This window comes from Martes martes, assembly GCF_963455335.1.
Source record: "Martes martes genome assembly, chromosome: 15".
NCBI classification, from domain to species: domain Eukaryota; kingdom Metazoa; phylum Chordata; class Mammalia; order Carnivora; family Mustelidae; genus Martes; species Martes martes.
Genome location: NC_137903.1, coordinates 695,702 through 711,950, shown reverse-complemented (window position 1 = coordinate 711,950; position 16,249 = coordinate 695,702). Strand labels below are relative to the sequence as shown.

The following is a 16,249-nucleotide window of genomic DNA, read 5'->3' as shown; positions in this document are numbered from 1 at the left end:
AAGATGAAACATTCTGGAGGTTGTGTGCACAGTCACGTCAGTGTGCTTCACACCACTGACCTGTTACGCTTAGAAACGGTTCAGTGGAGGGACGCCCGGTGGCTCGTCGGGGAAGCGTCTGCTTTCAGCTCAGGTTGTGACCCTGGGGTCCTGGGTTGGGACCCATGTGGTCCCAGCCACATGCCCTGCCCCCGTCAGGCGCCCTGCTCAGTGCGGGGCCTGCTTCTCTCTCTCCCCTCTGCCTGCCGCTCCCCACCCACCTGCTCCTGGTCTCTCTCACAAATAAATAAAATCTTTATAAAATAGAAAAAGGGTTCTGTTTTGTTATGTGTCTTCTACCATAGGGGGGAGAAAAAAACAACTAGAAACACTGCCCAGTGCCGCAGACATCAGAGACCAACGTGCTCTCTCTGCCTGCGTGAGCCCGGTGGCCCCCGGCCGGGGACGTGGAATCGCGGTTGAGGCCTCGTGGCTACGGCCGGGCAAGCCTGCGCTGGTCTGCGGGCCTCGCCCTTCCCCAGCGTGGGAGAGGCTGCAGCCCCGAGCTGCGTGGCGGGAAGCGCTGACAGCCCACGCGCCATCAGCTGCGGAGGAGATGCCCTCAGGAGCACGCGGATCATCACCTCCCAAACCCACAAGGAGCCCCAGAATGTGAATCCCTGGGGTGCCGGCCACGCCCTCCTCCTGCGGCGGACCCAGATGCCTCCCGCAGACATTTTCCTGATTCAGAGCCCTCCGAGTGGGGTTCATAAACAGGACCACGGGCGTGGATTAAGCCAGAGGATGCATTAGTATGCGCACGTGGAGGCTGAAATCATCCAGGTGTCAACCAGCGGTTGTCCACGAGTGAGAATCGCGGTTTACATTAAGGACAGTTCAAACACACTTGCTCAGGGGCCCCCGTGGCCTCCGTCCCTCTACACGCAGCTCTATCTCCGAGCTGTGAGTTCGAGCCCTACATTGGGTGTGGAGATTACGCTAAAAAATCAAATCTTGGGCCCCTGGGGGCCTCAATCGGTTGAGCACCTGCCTTCGGCTCGAGTCATGATCCCGGGGTCCCGGGATGGAGCCCTGAGTCGGGCTCCCTGCTCATCCGGAAGCCTGCTTCTCCCTCTTCCACTCCCCCGCCTGTGTTCCCTCTCTCGCTGTGTCTCTTTCTGTCAAATAAATAAAAAATCTTCAAAAAAATAAAAATAAAATCTTTAAAAAAAGGACATGTCGGGGCGCCTGGGTGGCTCAGTGGGTTAAAGCCTCTGCCTTCGGCTCAGGTCATGATCCCAGGGTCCTGCGATCGAGCCCCGCATCAGGCTCTCTGCTCGGCGGGGAGCCTGCTTCCCTTCCTCTCTCTCTGCCTGCCTCTCTGCCTGCTTGTGATCTCTATCAAATAGATAAATAAAATCTTAAAAAAAAAAAAGGAGGACATGTGTTTACATTCATTTTCGATTGTTTTAAATGGCATGTTTGCAAGTGAACCATTCTCCCCAACATCCTTGCATTTTCTTTTTATTTTATTTTATTTTATTTATTTATTTGACAGAGATCACAAGTAGGCAGAGAGGGAGGCAGAGAGAGAGGGGGAAGCAGGCTCCCTGCCAAGCAGAGAGCCCGACGCAGGACTTGATCCCAGAACCCTAAGATCATGACCTGAGCCGAAGGCAGAGGCTTAACCCACTGAGCCACCCAGGTGCCCCCTTGCATTTTCTTAAACGGAGACGTCAAGGCTTTGGAGAGACTCACCTAAGACTCTGGCCACTTCGCACCGGCTGTCTCCGTCCTGCTGTGTGTAGCCTCTGGTCCCCACCTACTTCTCCGACTTCTCAACCAACACTCCTCACAGCACAGTGTGGCTGAGCTGTGCAGGGGGCTTATAAGTGCTTAACGAAAAGCTTTCTTTAACTGTAAAAACATATATGCCCATGAAAAAGTGTTTCATGTGCATTGCAAAGTTGGGTATCTAGTCTTTAGAGACTTCCTTGCTTTTGAATATCACAAAATTGTTCAACCCAGTGTACGCATGAGGCAGCCCCCAAGCCCCCCCCCAGCAGCCCAGCCAAGCTGCTCCCGTGCGGCCACACTCCCCACACCCGTCCCCCAACCCCCACAACACACCGGCCGTCTGCTGCCAGAGGGAGCACGAACTCTGCTCACGAACCCTGGCAGACGGCCGGCAGCCCGAGGAAGCTCTGGTCCCTCCTGTGCCCCGGCAGCCAGCACCGCAGCTCGGGAAACTGTCCTCAGAAATCTCACCATCCAAAGAGAAGCGCCACTCCCAGCACGGTGACCACGACCTTCCAGAGAGAGTGGCTTACTCTGGTCCCCATGAGCACACGGGGAGCATTTCAAGGGAGTTCACCCAAGTGTCCGCCAAGGAAACAGCAGGAGAAAACCAGACCATCCACGGGGAGCTCGGAAGCGAGAGCTGGTACCGATGGGGGAGGGGGCGGTTTGATTCGGCTTCCCACCAAGGGTGGTCACCGGTAAGGAACCGGCAGCCACCGCCGCCGCCCACAGCTCATCTCTTGGGGTTTGGCTGCTGCAGGGACGTGCCTTGTGGGCTTCTGACTCCCACAGGCTTGGCCTCCAGCCCCCGCTCGCACAACAGGGTGACCAACCGCACGGGGAGTTGGGGTGGGTGGGCCTGGACCCCACCCGCACGGGGGCTGGAAGGAGGACCATGCCGGCGGTCGCCGGTGCCAGGGAGGGCTGGGAGGCTGAGCCATAGCGTGACGGAGCACTGACTGGTCTTGGAGTCAGGCAGACCCGGCTCATGGCCTCGGTCGGGCTCTCCACTCGGTCCGGCCCGCGGCCTTCACCTCGGCCGCCTCACCTGGCAGCGGCGACAACACTTCTCCTGCAGCGCCATTCGGCTGAGAAAGCAAAGCCCGCGTGTGAAGCGCGGGGTGGCAGCTGTTGTATCGGCTGATTCGAGCAGACGCCTTCTACCGAAAGGGGGCCATGGGCTTCCAGGCGGCCGGCAGGGCAGGTGGTGGCCCTCTTTGCTGCCCACAGACTCTGTTTCCCAATTAACACCACACGTTGCCAGGGAATCCCACCTCCGGCCTCGAGGTCCCATCCCCGGCACAGCGACCCTCAGCGCGGCCCGGGCGGCAGGGGGACAGCACGGCCGGGGGCCAGAGGTCTGCTGCCGGCGCCCGAGCTGCTCCTGACCCCCAGACCCGCTCCGTCATCCGTGGAGATGATCCGCCGAAGGACGCCACGCCCTCACGTGGGACGCCCCCTGCGGCCACCTCACCCCAGAAAGGGCCATGGTCACCCGGGGTTCCTCACCACCTTCCTCCGAGCCATCTGGGCATTACTTAGCTTTCTGCGCCCACACTGGGCCTACTAACAGGAGTCCCTGCCGGTCCCCGCTGTGCCCCCTCCCACTGCCAAGCAGGGGTCTGTGGGGTGCCGCCTGCCTCCCCACTGCGCCCTTCTTCTCGGGGCACAGACTCCCGGGGATCACGCTTACAACATCCAACATTTCAAAATCCCTCCTGCACAGCACTTCACCTTGAAAACCAAAATCCCACGCCGCTGCCCTCCCGAGGAAGTCTTCACGAAGTCCTCCCGGTGCTACCAGTGCGCGGCCCGTGCCCTGTGAACACAGGCCGCCGCGCAGCGATCTGAGGTTGTGTTAGAACGTGCTCGCTTGAGTATTACACACACCTGGGGTGCGAATGTGCCAGGATTTTACTCATGTCTCTGATTATCACCCAGAACTACTGGTGTGAAGTCAAACCTGGCTAGGGTGTGGGTTCGTCTGTGCTGTGAGTGACAAGCAGGGACGTCCACGAGACACGAGGGACTGGTCAGCGTTTGAGGACAGCACAGGGCTCGAGGTCGGTGGCCCTCACTACGTGTGCGCAGCCCCTCGGGGCTCCCACGGCGCCGGGGGCCACCCTGAGCCCCAGGACCCCCCCAGCCGGCAGCTCAGGAAAGCTTCCTCTCTGCGGCCTGCCCCTCTTGGACGTGGGAAAAGTCCGGTCTCCTCCTGCTTCGAGCACTTCCCTCTGCCACCGGCCAGTGACTGGGTGCTGTCTGGCGACGCTCACCCGTGGCTCCTGGGTTCTGGCGGAGAGCGCCTCACGACAGCATCAGCCTGACAGCCACACGGGGCAGAACACGTTCCTCCTTCCATTTCTGTCCTCATGCCCGCGCCCTGCTCGGCTCACACAGCCCAGCCACCAGGGGAGACATCTGTTTCCTGGGGCACTTTCTGCACCACGGGGACCGGCCTCGCGGGGACGGTGGGTGGGCAGGCACGGCCCTGTGGCTTCCAGGCCAACTTGCACTGTCTCTGGGCTCCGGGCCTGGCTCTCGTCCACCCGGCAGCCGCACGGTGGCTCTCCTGTCTGAAGACAGGGGAGGGCTGTGACCCCAGGTTTTCCTGCCAAAGACCCTTTCAAAAGGGACAGGCTGAGGCTGACGAACGAGAGGGCAGGGTCCCTTTGTGATGCCGCTCCCACCCCGCTCAATAAACATCCGATGAGCAGAGGCCCGTCCTCTTCCTTCCCCACACGCCCGGCCCTGGGCTGCTAGGCTAAACGTGGCAGGAGCACCCACGCCCTTCCAGAAACCCCAGGACTCATTTTGGGAAATATTTTCATAACTGAAGTCTTTCGAGAAATTGCTACCGTTTCTGGAACCTCCTTCTGGAGGTAACTCAACCGTGCCCGGGAGGAGGCCCACCCAGACCATCCCACTTTGTTTCAAGCCTGTTCCTCCAATCCTGCCCTCCTTACTGGGCAAGTCTTCCCTCCAAACGGCCCAAGGGCCCAAAGCATAATTCTGTCTCAGGCACATTTTTAGAAATTATTTATTTCAAACATTTACAATTTTCACTTTGAATGGAAAATAGCTGATAAAAAGAAAAATATTGAAAAACATTATACTGACCCTTTGCCCCAACACAGACATCAACCTTTGGTACTTGCTTTCAGGTAATTAGGGAAAAAATAAAAACAGAAATTAAAACTATTATTTTTCTCAAAGAAAAAAGAAAAGAAAAAGAGTTGAGGTATTATTTGACAGATGTGTGATCCCCATCCAACACGGCTTCTGCCCGTTCCCAGCCTCGCTCCGCGCTGCTCCGCCCGTCCCCGCGGGGGCCCCCGCTGGAGCACAGGCTCGTGAAACTGACGGTGTCCGTCATCACCAGTACGGCTGTCACAGAAACTCCCGGCTCCGCTGCCAGGCCACACCGAGGGCGCGATGCTGGAGGGACGCAGGGGACACGCAGGCAAGACGCTGGCACAGACACCCAACCAGCTGGCCTGCGTCCCAACGACGGCCCCACGGACGCCTGCTTCATGGGAAAGCCGGCGTGACCTCTGCGGGGCCCATCACACCTGCTTCTCCAACTGAAGACACGCTTCTCACCAACTCCACGTGAGACCAGAGGACAGACTCCTCCCCAAGTGGGTCAACCTTCAGGACCTCTGAGGCGGCAAGACATCCCTGACCGTTCTGCAGGAAACCCACAGCCCGTGACCCGGCCCAGCCTGCCCCACACGGCTCTGCTCACCTCCCTTCTCCGGGCGTCCTGCCCCCGGGACAGCAGGAACGAGCAGAGGGTCTGTGAGCCGAGCCTGGCAAACAGGCCACCAGGGCAAGACCTCGTCCGAGCAGAGAGCTGTCGGGGTCACCAGAGGCTTCGACGGTCCACTCGATGCTACCCCTTGACATTTCAAAGAATTCTCATTAATGCTACAAGAATGACTGACCACACGGATTGAGACCTTGGACCAGCTATTTTCAGCTCATCCCACCCAGCAAGAGGAGCGGTGCTCCCACGTCGGGCTGTGCTCCAGGTCGGGGGGGCGGGGTAACACGGGGAGGAGAACAGACAGCAGGTGCCCCGCAGGACACGGGGGCGGTGGCCGCGGCTAGGACCACTCAGGACACAGAGCTTAGCGGGTGCGCCTGCGCTCGGCACGCAGCCTACAGCCCAGAGAAAACACTTTCTTCATCTTCACTAGCTTATACAGAGCTCAAGGGAAAGGCCCTCTCCAACGCAAAACAGAAGGCAGTTTCATCACAATCGTAAGGAGAGCAGTAACCGCTCGGAGAGCAAAGCGCCCGGCCAGGTGCTGTCTGCGGGCCCGTCTTCCGTCCCTTCCGTCCCCTCCGCGCCCGCAAACGCGGAGGAAACTGGCCGCCTGCGCCCTCTCCCCACCTGTCTGGTGCCGGGACTGCTCCTCTAACGAGGCGGGCCGCTAGGAAAGTCTGCAGTCTGGGCACTAATCCGCTGTGGTCACGAGGCGGGCTGAACTCCCAGCTTGGTTCTGGGACACCCCGTGCTGCCTGAGGGCCCCGGCTGGGTGACCCCGCGCAGCCCCAGGTGCCGGAGCCCGGAGCCCAGGTTCAAGGTGAGGGTGCTGGGGCGGCTGCAGTCCATCAGCGCTCCCATCCCAGTGGAGCTGAATCACACCACGGAGCTCAGTAAGACCATGACCCTGAGGCGGGGGACTTTGGAAGGGCCCCTCCCAGAAGGGCTCCGTTGGGGGGGCGGTCTGGACACCCCCTCCTCTGGGCTGCCTGGGGGACAGCGGCTGCTTTCTCCCAAGTCAAGGGAGACACACACTATGTTCCCACAAACACAATGTAGAAACGGGACTTCCTGCTCTAAAAGGAAAGTGGTCTTTCCTCCTCCTTGGCACCTGACTCAGTTTTGTGCTAAACAAGGTGACTGCGCTTTGCCCCCAAGTTATTCATACGCTGACACTGGTTCCGCCCACCCTCTAGGTAAAACAGTAGTTTAAAAAAAAAAAAAAAGTTGAAATACATTCTTGCCGGGTTCTTTTTGTCTTTTCACATAAACCTCATCTTCCCTTGCTTCTCGGGCTCAGCTGAAAACAGAGCAGAGGAAGGCGGGGCGCAGCCGAGGCGACCACTGTCCCCCCACCCCCCCTGCCGCTGGTCCTCCTCTTGGGAGAGCAGGGAGGACGGGGGGGGGGGTTCCAGAGGCCGGTCCCCCGGGCACGCCGCGTCCACAGGGGCCTGTCCGCAAGCCCCTCCTTCCTCCGCTTCTCTCCTCCCGAGTCCTGGGAGCCGAAGGGGGACTTCAACCCGTGCACCAGCTCCTGGATTCGGTGAGGGCCGAGGCTCACCCTTCCCATTTAGCAAAATGCCAATGAGGAACTATTACACTTCCACCTCAAACCACCAGGCCCTGAGATACTACGCAAGCCCCCTGTGCGGAGAAGCAGGCCTCAGGCCTGGAAAGACGGAACCGAGAAGGCAGGCGGGCTCCGGAAGGCGGAGCTGCAGGACAGGCCAGCAGGTGCCCGGGGAGTCTCGGCTGGAAATCTGTCCCGCCTGACGCAGGCTGCACGGGTGGCCAGCAGCTCATCCACCCAAGTGTCCAGCACAACGGTGACCTGCCTTCTCTGGGGGTCCCGAGTGCACCCCAGCCCCTTCGGGCACTGGGGAAAGGCGGTTCCAAGTGGCAGAGGCAGCAACCCCACTTGGGGAAGTGACGCACCTTCCGCGGGGCCCCAGCACCTGAGACGAGCCGGCCTGGCTTCGTCACTCCCCCGCCGGCCGGGCGCCACGCAGCCGCTACCCGGGGAAGAAGTAGTCTCTGTTGCTGACGTCGTAAGGGCTCTGTGGGCCCCTGGCATCCGGTCGGCTGTGCCTCGAGGCGCTGTCGGACCCAGGGCTGCTGGGGGACGCCGGCGGGGAGATGAGGGGCACCAGCCCCGGGGGGGGCTTGGGCCTCTCGGGAACCAGCTGTCCCAGCGAGTGCGGCGGGCGCCCGCTCGCCTTGCCGTCCTTCCGCGCGCGCAGCCTCCACGTCTTCCTGAACCTTCGCAGGGACAAAGACAAACCACACAGGTGCTTAGCTCCCACCGAGACGAGCCAAGCGAGAAAGAGCAGCTCTGGGCTCAGAACAGGGACGCCACTCATCCCTCACAGGCACGCGACTCTCTGAAGAGCCGGGGCTCTCGGTGACCCTCCAGGGGACAGCAGGCATCGCTGGTCCCGTTGACAAATGGGGAAACCGCGGCCTACGTGACCACGAGTGTCCCTTATAGCACTAGGGACTTAACGGGTCCCGTTCCAAAGCCTGGGACACATCACTGGTCCCAAATGCATTTACTCACAGAAGCAGAGAGGACTCTTCCCGTGTGGAGGGAGAACCGGGGCCTCGCCTCCGGGGCAGGCGGAGGCGGGTGGGGGCAGGGAACGCGGCAGCGGGCAAGGGCCACCCCCTCCCTCAGCAGCCCTGCCCCTCGGGCGGGTCCTCCCGGGCCCTGCCGTGGGCACCGCGCAGGCACAAGTGACTCATCTGGCAGGAAAGGGGACGCCGAACAGGAAGGAGATAGACATCACAGCTTCCCTCGCCAGCTCCGCGCGGGGCCCGCAGCCGGCGCCCGGAACCCAGCAGCAGCCCCCCCAGAGCTGAGCGTGAGCCGGACACAGCCGCCTCCAGAGCTGCCCCAGGGCCCCTTCCCGAGGCCCCCGGACCCCGTCCCCTGCTCTGCACGGTCCCCCGCCGACCCCAGAGCAGGGCCACGTGCCTCCCTCAGTCCCACCTCCCATCAGCCGCTCCGGGAAGGGCTTGGAGGAGGGAGGGAAACCAAGGTCAAAAGCAAGGTTCGGGGGTTTCCCTCGGGCTTCTTTTTCTATCAACAGGCTATTCCTGTCCCAGTGACGATAAACCGCTGATAGTCGGCTCCAAATCGGCCCCTGGCATCCGGCCCGGGATCGGATGGAATAAACAATGTGCGGAGTGTGGCCGCGGCTCCCCGCTTGAGCACCGGCACCCCCGCAGCAGGGGCTCCGCGGCCGCCGGGCCTGGGTGGGGGGACAGCCCTCCTTCAGGACACGCAAGCTTTCAGAGCACTCAGACCCTCCAACCCGGGAGCTCTGCCTCCGGGGATGCACCTGGAGGAAAGCAAGGCTTGACACACGAGGCCGTTCCGCCCAGTGTTATCTGTGAGAGCGAGACCGCCCCCCCCCCACCCCAGAGAGGCCAGGGCGTGCCCACGTGGCGTCCTGCATCGAGGTAAGCCAGCTTTTACAATGGAAACCTATTTCTGTTCTAGCTGATGCTGAAGGTAAAAGGCAGGACTCGGGTGTGGAAGCCGAGTCCTCGCAGGGACGTGGGAACCCCAGGAGAGCTGTGCAGCCAGCTGGCCTCCACGTGAACTCGTCTCCTCCGGGTGCGTGTGCAAGGCTGTGCACACCTCCAGCATGCTCAGGAGCTGCACACTCGGGGCCTGAGCTTCCTGGGTGTGTGCTGGACTTTGGTCACACTCACGTTTTTAAAAATCAACAGTGGCTGTCTTTGGATAACGCGTGATTTTTTGTCTTTCCAGTTGTCACTATGTAGCACATGAGCACGTATCACAATTTCTTTTAAAGTCTCTATGGCCGTTACCTAAGCTCCAGGGAAAGCGGTGTCCGACCTCTTCCTCCAAAGCAAGGGACTGGATGGTGAGTGAGAAAGAGGGGCTTTTCTGCTCTTGAAACGCTCCAAGCGAACAAGACGCTTTCTAAAAATCACTGAGCTCAACGCGCCTTTGGCGGAGCCCGGCTGGGGTGTCCGGCGCGGGTGCTGTTCTGGCCGGGGTGGGGGTCCGGGGGTCTGGGACCCGCTGCCGGGCCCCAAGCTCCTCAGCCGGCGCCTTCTGTCGGCCTTACCTGTCTGTGCCTCGTGATGTTTTACTTAAAAAAAAGGGCTACAAATGCAACAAAATTTTATAAACCACATGACGACCGTCGCCTTTTAACAAGTGACAGGGAGAGACCGAGCCCTCATGAGAAGTGACTCGGGGAGCACCCACGGACACAGCCGCTCCCGTGGCCGGCCACCAGAGCGCCCTATGTTTTCAGTAGTGGCTTCAACTACCGGACCAAGACACACAGTTGGCTCACAAGGATTTAAGTAGCCACAACTTAGAACCCCTGCTTCCAAAGGCGCACACCTGTTTTCAGTGGCACATCTGCAAGTTTTCTAATTGTCACTGATAATGCTGAGAAAACATTTAGGAGAAACTATGCTTTGAGATGCAAAATAAACACGTTACACAGAAAAACACGGCACCACGGGAGGGCGGGTTGTGCATCAGCCGGCCTGTCGCCTTCTGCCAGTTGTAACGGGGCCGTCCCAGCGGCACCGCAACTCTTCCAAATTCCCAGTTTCCCCAAGTTTATGCACCTTTCTTGACATGTGGGCTTTGGGGAGGGGAGAGGTTTTCACACTTGAAATAACTGGCCTGGTCCCCAGTGCATCTGCTGAACACAAGAGAAAACGGAAACTCACCGGCGAGCAGACAAGTCCCTGATGTGACAACACAGGGCACGGCCCATTCATGCTCCCAGACGCTGGCCATGCAGCCCCCAGCCCGTGTCCCGCACCGCCCACGGCTGAGCACACTGTGTCTGAGGAGTGGGCCAGTCGGTCCCCAGCCCCGCGCTCTGCCTTCGGGGCTCCAGCACTCCGCGACGGCGCCCACCTCTCAGCCGACAGCAGGCCAGCCTAGTGGGCAGGGACTCTCGGGACTCAGGGTCTAATTCTGGCTCTGCTGGCAACAAGCTTGCATCCTTGGGCAAGTCATCTCGCCTCTTCGTTAGTCATCTCGTGTCCCCCTAATGGACCCGGGAGGCCCCGCGCAAAGAGCTTCGGGCTGGGGTCGGCTTTCTCAGCCCCAGCAGTCAGCTCCCCGACCCTCCCAGCTCCCATCTCCTCGTCCGCCAGGCGGACACGCTGTCAGGCACTCTGGAGGGTCTGTGGCGGGTCCCCCCGAAGGCAGGAGGAAGGACGCAGCCCGCTGGCATGGCCGTCTCTGGTCCGCACGAGATGGTGAGCTCTGAGCACCCCCACGGGCCAACCTCCACACATGTGGGGCCTTACCTCCCGCACACACTCTGGGCAGCTTGCTCCCCTCTTCCCTGGGACAGCAGAGCGGACACAACCGAACCCGGTCTGAGACGTCACCTCGCTCATCTTCCAACCCAGACCACCTTGGCACCAAAGCTGGTTCAGTGTCTCTTGGGGGTCCCACGAGTAAGGAAATGTCTCTACCCCTTCCTCCCAGACGCCCTGTCGCCGGCAAGAACCTCAGAAAGCCGCACACGAGACAAGAGGGACAGACCGAGGCTGTCTCCTGACCGAGAGCCACCCTCCGCGCCCGGCCTGACGGCCCCCGGGTTTTCAGCTCCGGCACCATCGCAACGCCCTGCCCTACAGTCGTGAACACTGCACGTTTTCTCACCCGCCCTACAGGAGGAGTAGGGCCGGCGGATGTGTCCACAAGCCTGGGAACAGTGACAAAACCACCAGCCACTGGAGAGAAAGAGACACGGAGAGACATGGGCACGGCACCAGCTCCCCGGTGCCGCGGGATGCACCCGGACAGAGCACTGGGCAGGGGGCCTCCGGGTCTGCTTGTTCTGGGACGTGGAACATCTCCGGCGGGGTCTGGCCAGGCCCCTCGGACCTGCCTGTTCACAGACTTCCGTGGTGTTTCTCACGTGGCCCTACAACCGCGTCGGTCGGTATGTGGCTCTTGGAGGACAAGCAAGGTCACATGACACAGCAGCCCCGAGCCTGAGGGGCGTCTCCCAAGTGTGACAGGCGCCGCCCCCCCCTCCCTCCCGCTTCAGCAAACACGCTTCCCGGTCCCTTCGCGTCCACACAAGTTTTCAACCTCTGAATGCCACAGGGACCGTCACAGCCTCGTCCACATCCGCCTACACCCGGACAGTGATCCCCGCCATCTCCCAAACGTGTCCGCCCGGGCTTCTCACAGGCACCGTGAACGCCGTGCTCCCGAAGTCGAATCGCTGCTGTGCTCGGCTGTCCCCCCCGCCAGTGTCTCCGCGAGAGTGACAACACGGCCGTCCGCCCAACTGCCGAGGCCAGAGACCCAGGGGTCACCCTGGACGTGCCCCCTTCCTTCTCCTCATCTAACGCGTCATCCAATCTCATCAGTTCCTCCTCTGATACACCCCGAATCAGCCAGGTGAGGCGGCGGCCCCCCAGGCCTCCCCCAGCCCCCCAGCCCTGCTCACCTCAGCACGACACCGACGCACAGGAGCGTCCCAAAGGCCAGGCTTCCTCCGGCCACCAGGAAGGTGGGCAGCGGCCCTGAAGACGAGTCTTGCACTAGGAGAAACAAGAGCAGGAAGGGGGAGGGAAGCCACTCAGCGGGACCGTCCGGAGCCGCGGCGGAAGCGCAGCCCCGCAGGAGGGGACGGCGCCGGCCAGCGCTCCCACCCGAGCCGACCCGGGAAGACGGGCCCCTGGTGGAATGGGACCCCAGGACTCCGACCCCGGAGCCGGAGGAGGAAGAGGGGCACCTCGAGCTCAGAGCCTCCGAGCTCCTGCGGCCACAGACCCCCTCCCAGTCAGCACGGCCTTTCTAGTGGGGCTCGGCGCGTCCCCATGAAGCACAGGGGGCGCAGGACTCCGGAGGCTCTGGGGGCCCCACTGAGGACGACAGCAGGAGCACAGGTCAGAGGAAGTTTTCTCCACTGGGTGTCGTGTCTCGTCTGTCCCTCCACTCGGTCCTCAAGCAGTGTGGAACCCAGCGCAGGGCTTGAACGCACGACCCTGAGATCAAGCCTGAGCTGCGACCAAGGGTCCGGTGCTCAACCGACAGAGCCCCCCAGGAGTCCCCCTGGACCTTACATTCTAATCAAAGGAAAGACAAATCTGTACTATGACCTCAGTAGTGACAGGGCAATGATGAAAGTCAGAGGAAGAACGGGGGTGACCAGAACAGGCCCCTGACAAGGGGCATCTGAGCAGAGACCTGGGTATGTGAAGCAGCTGGCCACGGGGTAGCCGGAGGCAGTATATGCAAAGGCCCTGAGGTAGGGCATGTGCTGCAGAGCAAGGAGGGCAGACTGAGTGACAGGGAGAGGAGAGGAGGCGAGGTTAAGGGCGGGGTCCTGACCCCAAAGAGACCAGAGCTTAGACGTGCGATTTTAGAGTCCCCCTGGCCGTTGGTCCCAAGAGTCTGTTGGGCATTAACAGCGAAAGCTGGGAGACCAGCGGGCAGCTCAGGGGAGGGGAGAGGCAGTGGCAGCAGCACGGTGGAGGGAGTGAGAAGGGCAACTCCCAGAAGTGTCTCCGGGTACAAGGGGGCCCGCTAAGGGACTGGAAACGGGCGGGGGCGGAAGAGGAAGCCTGCCTGGTCCCGGGCTTGAGCAACCCCATGAACGTGCTGCCAGTCACCCAGATGAGGAAGACGGAGGACAGATCCGGGCCGGCAAGGAGAGGCAGCTTCGAGGGTCCGCGTCAGACCTAAGCTTGTAATTTCTAGGATCACACCCCTGGCAGGTTACCCAGGCTGCTGGATAGTTGAGTCTCGGTTATCAGATGCGGGATCTGAGTTTGGGAGTCATCAGCCCACAGATGGCCTTTCCTGTTACAGATCGGGCTGGAGATGCTCGTCCCTCAAGGGCCCCACCCTCACCAGAGCCCTGGAGCCCCACCCTGGCCTCCCCACTCCCCCCACCATCACTCAAGGCCCGGAACCTTCTGCGATTCCCCCAACTGGACACGCCCTCTGCTATCTCTCAGCGGCCCTTCGCTTCATCTCCGCCTCTGTTTTGGCCTGTCTCCCAGCTGCCCTCTGTTCGCTTACACTGTCCTCTTTGTCTGAGCCTGACCCCACAGAGCAGAGCCCCAGAGAGAAGGGGGGAGGGTGCAGACCTCCGCCAGGCAGCCTACATGGGAGCAGAGGTCAAGGATGGCCTCAGAAAGCTAGCAGAGCTGCCCCAGGGCTGAGGCCCGGGAGCCCGGACCCTGGGAGTCCCGCACAAATGGCAGACCCGGGGCTCTTCTTGGTGCAAATGTCGGCAAGCTTTCCTGGTCTTGCAGGCGACAAAGCAGTCTCTGGGGTCAAGGGCACCCAAAATAAAGGCTTCCCCCAACATGTATTCCATTCCAGACTCCGATAACACAGTCTGTGGCACAGGCATCTGTATATTCTGGGCCAACTGAGGCACATTTCACTGGTCTGTGCTCTTCTGTTTATACCATCGTCCAGCAAACGATGTCAGACTTGCACAAAGACATGGCAATAAAAGGACATTCCTGCCACTGCCCCCTTCCTTCTGCAGACTGGCCTTCCGGCAACATTTCCAAGTCAGAAAGGACTTTCTGCAGAGAAGCATTTTGTGCTCCTTAGACAGAAGAAGCAGTCCTTACCTGGGAGGCTGGTTGCATTTGCAGAATTTTCAGAGAGATTGCTTTCACCGTCCTCGCTGGTGGTCAGCGCCTGAAAGACAGATTCCCCGTCAGCTGATTTCTGCAGATCCCACCATCCCTGGCACCCCCTCCAAGACCACCTTTCCTCTGTCTCAGGACCTCTCTGTTCTGACCTGTCACACTCAGCATCTGCACTAGTATTTGCATTAGTTGTATCTACGTGTTGTCTGCTCAAGGTGGGACTTCTTCTCATCTGCCTCCCCACCAAGAGCCGGGGGCACAGCCCCTTCTCCAGAAGAGACACTCAACAGACAAGTGAACGCAGCACTGGCCCAAGGAGTACGTGCCACCACCCCCCGGGAGAACCACAGACTAGGATCCTGGACAGATGCTCACTAGCTCTGCATCCTTAGACAGATTTCGGAACCGCTGTGGGTGTCCCATTCCTCCTTTCCAGGCACAGCCCTCCTGGCCCTGAACCCCGTTAACATCAGCTGGAGCAAGACTCCAGGTACAAGCCCAGAGCAGAGCACAGCTGGCAGACCCTCTGCCAGCGTCCATGCCCACACCCTGGCTTGGCTGGGAGCATCGGGCCGCACTGCACAGGCTTCCCTGGGAGCTTCTGCCAGGGCCCGGGCAGCCCGCTGGTCGGTACGGGTAGAGCACCAGGCCCTGTGCCCCCTCCCGGGGTCACCTTGCTGCAGGAGGCGCTGAACCTCACAGCTCAGCTGGCCCTTCGCGGACTGAGGACCCCAGGAGGACGCGCAGCTGGAAAAAGGATTCCCCGAGGATTGGCTAAGCAGCCTCAGAGGTAATCCTCTTTCCAGAAAATTATGACACCAGGAGCCCACAGAGGAAGGGCTCAGAGGGACTGAATCTGAGTCGCCAGCAAGGCCATCAGCAGCGTCCGCCAGTTCGGAGGTGAGAGCAGCCACGAGACCCAGGGACTCTGTGAGCCGGGCCAGCACCCCGCACATGCCACGAGGGCCACAGCAGATCTGGGACGCCCCTACCCCATTTTACAGAGGCTCGAGGATGACAGTTACACCCAGGCCGCATTTCCAGTTAAGTGCCAGAGCTGGGATTTGAACCGACTCCTGTCCAGTGCCAGCCCACAACTGCTCCCCAGGTTCTGCCGCCCTGACTCCCTACGAGGACTCGAGCTCACCTGTGTGGAGGAGGATGCCTCGCTCTCAGCTGGAGGGCTCCTGGGTTCTGCGGAGGGAAGACGCATTACGAATGATCCACGGACCCTGAAGCCCCATCAGATGGGCCCCAGAAGCAGAGAAAGTTCATTGCCACGTTACTTAAGAGAGCCTGACATTAGAAATGACAAAGTCATCAACCCCAAGGGATTCGCTGTATAAATGAGGATATAGCCGGATGCGGCAAAGGTCTCTAAAAATAAATCAGAAAAGGGGCACCTGGGGGCTCACTTGGTTGCGTGTCCCACTCTTTGTTTCAGCTCAGGTCACGATCTCAGGGTCATGAGATCGAGCCCCACACTGGGCTCTGCACTCAGTGTAGAACCTGCTGAAGATTCCCTCTTCCCCTCCCCCCTCCTCTGGCTCACATTCTCTCCCTCGCTCTCTCTCAAATAAATAAATAAATAAAATCTTTAAAATAAATAAATAAATGAAGTAGAAAAACATTGAGGATATAATGTATAAGAAACGCAAGACTGGGGCACGTGGGAGGCTCAGTAGGTTAAGCCTCTGCCTTTGGCTCAGGTCGTGATCTCAGGGTCCTGGGATCGAGCCCCGCATCGGGCTCTCTGCTCAGCAGGGAGCCTCCTGCCCCCTCTCTCTCTGCCTCTGCTCTGCCTACTCGTGATCTCTCTGTGTCAAATAAATAAATAAAATCTTTGGGGAAAAAAAAAAAAGGCAAGACATGGAAAGGCTCATTTGGTCTGATCCAAAGTCCCTAAAGAAACGTTATTTATATCATTATTATTGAGCATTATATTATACCCCATAGCATATATTCACACACAGGAGGAAAAACACACAAGGACACATCACCAGACGGAAGCACTATTAACATTGGAACGTTCTCCCACTCATCTTTTTGCAATAAGAA

General features: G+C 60.0%; 1 protein-coding gene across 1 annotated transcript in view; it reads right to left on the bottom strand.

The window, feature by feature from the left end:
- Positions 1-4,801: 4,801 nt before the first annotated feature.
- IL6R (interleukin 6 receptor) overlaps positions 4,802-16,249 on the bottom strand; it is a 39,575-nt gene continuing 28,127 nt past the window's right edge. Inside the window, exons 7-10 of the mRNA XM_080824520.1 lie at positions 15,339-15,385; positions 14,171-14,240; positions 12,025-12,118; positions 4,802-7,810 (exon numbers count right to left, since the gene is read on the bottom strand). Coding sequence (XP_080680646.1) covers positions 7,564-7,810; positions 12,025-12,118; positions 14,171-14,240; positions 15,339-15,385 — 458 coding nt within the window. The 3' untranslated portion in view covers positions 4,802-7,563. The remainder of the gene's footprint in view (positions 7,811-12,024; positions 12,119-14,170; positions 14,241-15,338; positions 15,386-16,249) is intronic.